The 5604-nt window shown below is 30.6% G+C and overlaps 1 protein-coding gene across 1 annotated transcript; it reads left to right on the top strand.

Moving 5' to 3' along the window:
* Positions 1-625: 625 nt before the first annotated feature.
* Positions 626-5330, top strand: LOC143074815 (endoglucanase 1-like). The gene is given in 3 exon segments (XM_076250071.1): positions 626-674; positions 4354-5299; positions 5301-5330. Coding segments are annotated over 2 exon segments (924 nt in total). The 5' UTR covers positions 626-674; positions 4354-4405.
* Positions 5331-5604: the final 274 nt, after the last annotated feature.

Genomic DNA, 5604 nt, shown 5'->3' with positions numbered 1-5604 from the left:
TTAAATTATAATCCTGGAACCTTTGATAATTTATTAAGCCATTTTCAACCGATGTTTATGGTTTGATCACATATTGTGCTATAACACCAATGCCCCAGGTAAGACTGCAAACATATTTAATCCCGCCACACTTATTGCTGTATATTATTTTTCTGATTCTGTCTTTATATTTGATATAGATTTTGTCGTCTTTATTATATTCTGGGCTTTGAATATTTAACTCAACAGCACTGAGGATTTTTTTTCAAAACCTTGAATCCTGTGCATTAAAAGTGATACCTTTAATGTTCTTAGTCATCTTTTGAGAAATATAAAATCGTGATGACGTTAAACGCCTATTCAAGGTTTGACCAAACATTTCGTTTCAGTTTCATTTAACGGTATCCATTTTAACGCACCAGGTGCTTGTGCCGACCATTATTGTCCATTCAAACTAAAAATGCCATAAATAAAAATGTGCATTGCCGCATTATGTGTTTTCTTCTAAATTTATTTAATGTTCAATTTAACATGCTCGATAACAGAATCATACGGAACAAGGCATTTGTATATATTAATTAAATGCAACGTTTATTTCAATGTGGGAATTATATGATATATAAGGAGATTTAGTCATAAGATGAGTACAAACGCAGATTTTTCTGGACACAAACAGTTGTAAATTCATAACAACGGTAAGTCGGATCTTCTTGACAAATTTAAGGGATTTTCTACCCTAGGAAAAGATGACCGTAGTTGTATTTTACAAAATACATCTGAAATTTTAGTGACTCAATGCTTTCCATCTTCATTCTTTATTTGGCCTTCTTAACATTTTAATTCTAGCGTCACTGATGAGTCTTTTGTAGAAGCAAACCACTCATCTGACGTACAAAATCTTAGTCCTGGTAAAGATGACTTCTTTTTACTTTTTACATTCGAAATAGACGATTTAATTTGCCATTTATAATTTTTCGTTCATAAATATTTTGAATTATCTGTAAAAATGCTTTTGGTTAAGGATATATACCTCTGAGGAGTCAAACATTTCTAGAATCACACCTTTTTCTAACCTGTTTTTTTTTGTTGTCAATTATGACTGCAAAAAAAGTAATTGGTGAATATATAAGCATTTCAGTGCACTTGTATTTTGCTACGGCCTTTTGAAATTACAAAATTTGAAAGATTTTTCTATTTTTATCAATTTGTACCCTTTTTTTGGCTATCGTCATGAAAAAAAACAATCAGTTTCATAATTAAACATTTTTCTAAACTTTCACTAAAGTTGAATTGTACCAATCTGAATAAATTTGACTTTTTGTGTTTTTCGCTTGTCAAATTTATCATGCTGTCAATTTAGTATTTTCCCCTTTATTTAATTAGTACTAAAAGCATATGATTTCAATTTCTTTGTTTTAAATCATTGAAAAAATACATATCTAAGAAAATTGAAAAAAAAATTAAAATATGGAATGTACATGTTTCCGGTTAAATCCTTTCATGTACCCCTAATCTACTTTCAACATTTTGGCTAAAGAGACTGACTTGATTGGTTATAAAATTTGAATAATTTATCACTCAAAACCTACTCATTCTAAATACTTTTATTCACAGAGTTAAATTTAATTGTAAATGTGTTTTTTTTTAAATTCACTGATATTTTCCTCTCGAATCACATGTTTTGGAAATAATTCGAGAACGAGATTTCAACGAGACTGAAACTTCTAAAGAATACATTTTTTTGTATAACTTTTTAGAACCATAAACTCTTAACTTACGGTGGTACTTAACACTACAGGGAGATAACTCTGTAAAGTCAGCTAAACGTTTTAATTACGTTGTCTTGTAAAGGAAATATTAAGCTTCTCAATGATCAAAATTGGTGTTTGTCAAACTGCTATATGACCAGTGTATTTTTTCTGATATAATGGTTGGTTCAAAATTTTTGAAATTTTTATATTTTTGTTAAAGGGTCAAAGTAAATACTTTGTCAAATGTTTTATCAAAATCAAACGAGCCAAATTAATTTAAGTGAAAGTGTTGGATACCACCTTAAATGTTATTAGTCATAATGGAAAATAACGCCTTTTTTCGTGAACGATCAAATTTTCGCAATAAACGCAACCAATTTTACTGCACCAGATGCAAATTTTGACTGATGTCTTTTTAAACTGGAATTGCATAATATAAAATGTGCATTTCTGATTTATGTGTCATTCTATAACTTATTGCTTCATGTCTAATTTAACATGCACATACACAAAATCATACGGAACAGCGCATATAAATACATATTAACTAATAGATTGCAATAAAGGATTTATATGATTTTTAAAAGAGTTTAGCAATATTATAAAAAAAGTGCAAACGCGTACACTGATTGTGCTGGACATTTAAAGTTGAAGACTTAAAACAACGGTGAGTAAATTCTTTTTACTCTCGAATAAGTACAATTCATTTTAGGAAAGTGGGGAGTTCACGTTTCTGTATTCTTTTTTATCGCTCATTATTTTGTATTTAAAAAAAAAAGAACTTTTCTGTATTTATTTGACAAATATACATCAGGACATTGTCGTTTACAATAATCAGTATATTTTATTCTGTAAATTTTGCATTCATTCTTTATATTTTAGCACCCAAATTATTCTCTATTCTTTCTTTTGCCTATTATTTCTTATTCTGTAACTTTTTTTATTTTAACTAGCATGCATTAATATAGTATTTTAGTATCTTCCGTAATGGGTTAGTTAAATGTATCTTTTAACATTACGCATTTCTTTTTTCAAACTACTAGTAACACATTTGATTCATCATTTCAATTCCGTAAGATAATCAGAATGTATCCTGTAGTATGTTTATTTCAAGATTTTTACACATTTAACTATGTTGAATACATAAATAATAATTTGTTGACCTGGATCGTAAATATATATATATGAAGATGTGGTATGAGTGCCAATAAGACAACCCCCATTCAAGTCACAATTTGTTAAAAGTTAACTATTTTAGGTCATTGTACGGAATATTAGTTAACAAATAAGAATCATAATGAATTTATTCATAGATTACTTTAGCTGTAATTCAGAATTTTGAATTCTCAATGCACTTGAACTTCGTATTTTATTTGTCTCGAGTGTCACCGATGAGTCTTATGTAGACGAAACACATATCTAACGTTAAAAACTACTATCCTGGTTTCTTTTGTAAGCTCATTTATAGCACAGTTTTGAAAAAAACCTATCTTTATTCAAAACAGTGTCATGAGGTCATTCATGGCACAGTTTTGAATAAAGATAGGTTTTTGTGATACTTACCGACTCGAATTCTTTTTAATTCATTTTTTAAGGATGAAGGTGATAAATGATTTTTTTTTGTATTGTGTAGAAAATTCCAACATTTTTTTGCAAAAACTTTTTTTTTGGACGTCAACCTGTAAATTAAGAAATACAAAAAAAAACACAGCTTTAAGTTATAGTAATGACTGTTATAATCTAAAGTGGAAACTGATATTAAAATTTTAACGATTTTAACGATTTGCACTAGATGAACAAGCACCATGTAAGTCCTCGAAATGATTTTGCTTGATTAAATATTGTATATTCATGTAAATATATATATGTAAAACAACCTTGTCGATATTCCTAGGCCATTGGTGTCAACATATAGCAGTTGTTACTTACAATAACGTTTTTATTTAATTGCCTATAACATTTTACTTATGATAGAGGTCACGAACATTATTTGTATAAAATGTAAAGAATAGAGGTGGATTTGTGACATTTTTACCTATTGTGTCTGTTCGTATTGGTCACGAATCGTTATCGATGTAATGGAATTGAATGCGACTATCATACAAGAGGTTTAGCTAGCTTTAAAACTAGATTTAATCCACCAATGTTTACATAAGAGAATATATGTACCAAGTCAGGAATATGACAGTTGTTATCCATTCGTTTGATGTGTTTGTGCTTTGATTTTGCCATTTGATTAGGAACTTTCTGTTTTAAATTTTCTTCGGAATTCAGAATTTTTGTAATTTACCTTTGTTTGTATTACTAATATATGATCAAAGGCAAATTTACTGGAACTCAAAGACAACAATATAATGTTCAATCTATAGTTATTTGTCTTTCTGTTACTTTTTGATTGATGTCTAAATTCTTACAATACTAGTATATCATATGGGAGAAGACTAACATAGAGGATTAATGCATGATGGTGGTTAAGGTGGAATGGGAGTGATTGAATACGTGGAAGATAATAGACATCAATAAGCCTTTATTTTTGTACGTACATGACCTTTTCTTTATTTAAGATTATTTTGAATTCGAATAATTTCTGCTATCCAACAATAATGTTTTTTCTTATATATAGTGTCCTATTTGAAGTCACACAGAGATAGCATACAGACAGGCGCCATACCAAGATGATTATGCTTTTGCTAGTGGTCCTCTGCTCCTTTAGCCTAGAGGTAGTATTTGCTTCAAGCAGCCCAATTTCACCACAGGATTACAAAAATGTTCTGAAACAAGGATTTGCAACAACATATTTTGAACAATTAAATTTTGACGAAGTTTACGACAAAAAGGACATCGAAGATGTTGCTGAAAGAGGATTCACAAACATAAGATTACGATGCAGACAAGATCTTGACGGTTCTAATATGACAGACTTTTTAGCTAATTTGGAGACGGTTGTAGATGATTGCCTTAGTCTCAATGTCACACCTTACATTTCTTGGATAAACCAAGCAGCGGAACTCGATGCCACTGAAGAATATCGACAAGGTTTTTTGGATTGGTGGAAAGCTGTTGCAATACAATTGAAGGATAAAGATTACACAGTATCATTTAACTTATTCAATGAAATTGACACAGATAACAGCCTACGTAAAAACGCATCCAGCTACAATGATTGGACTCGTTCTGTCATTGAAATCATCCGTGAAACAGGTGGCAATAACGAGAAACGTATTCTTATTCTTGCATCTCCTGAAAAATCTGCAGAAGGCCTACAGAAAATAGACCCGACAATTTACCAGAATGATACATATTTGATGATAGAAGCCCACACATATGCAACAGGACCACAAAACGTATTTGAGAATGGTTCATGTACGAGTTCCCCTCCAAGCTGTTGGACAGGTGATGGTGACACAATGGGTAAAAGTCTTGTGGACCAAAGCATAGAATTAGCAACAAACTTCACAAGAGACAATGGTATTGAGATCGTCTGGGGGTCATGGATGCCGTTTGACAGTACATCAGGAACTTTAAACCAAACAGAAGTGATTGATTTTAGTACCTATTTTGTTCAAAGTCTTAAAGATGCGTCAATTCCTTGGTCTTTGAATGACCTGGACAAATTTTATGATATCATGGAAAGCCAGTGGAAAACAGAGTTATCAACCATCAAAGGGCAGGAGTTTAATACGACACTCGTATTGGACGCAATTGTTGAAAATATGTGATTTGATCTATTTTAAAAGGCAAAAATTTGCGAGTTGATAATATAACGTGCAAGTTGTTGTATGCCTGTGAAAAAATATTGATTAAATATAACTGTAATACTATTGAACTGTTTTGTTAACTTTCTTGTTTCATTGAATTATATCCTAAATCTCCC

Source organism: Mytilus galloprovincialis, chromosome 5 (assembly GCF_965363235.1).
Source record: "Mytilus galloprovincialis chromosome 5, xbMytGall1.hap1.1, whole genome shotgun sequence".
Classification (NCBI taxonomy): Eukaryota; Metazoa; Mollusca; class Bivalvia; order Mytilida; family Mytilidae; genus Mytilus; species Mytilus galloprovincialis.
This window is presented reverse-complemented; position numbering and strand designations above follow the sequence as displayed.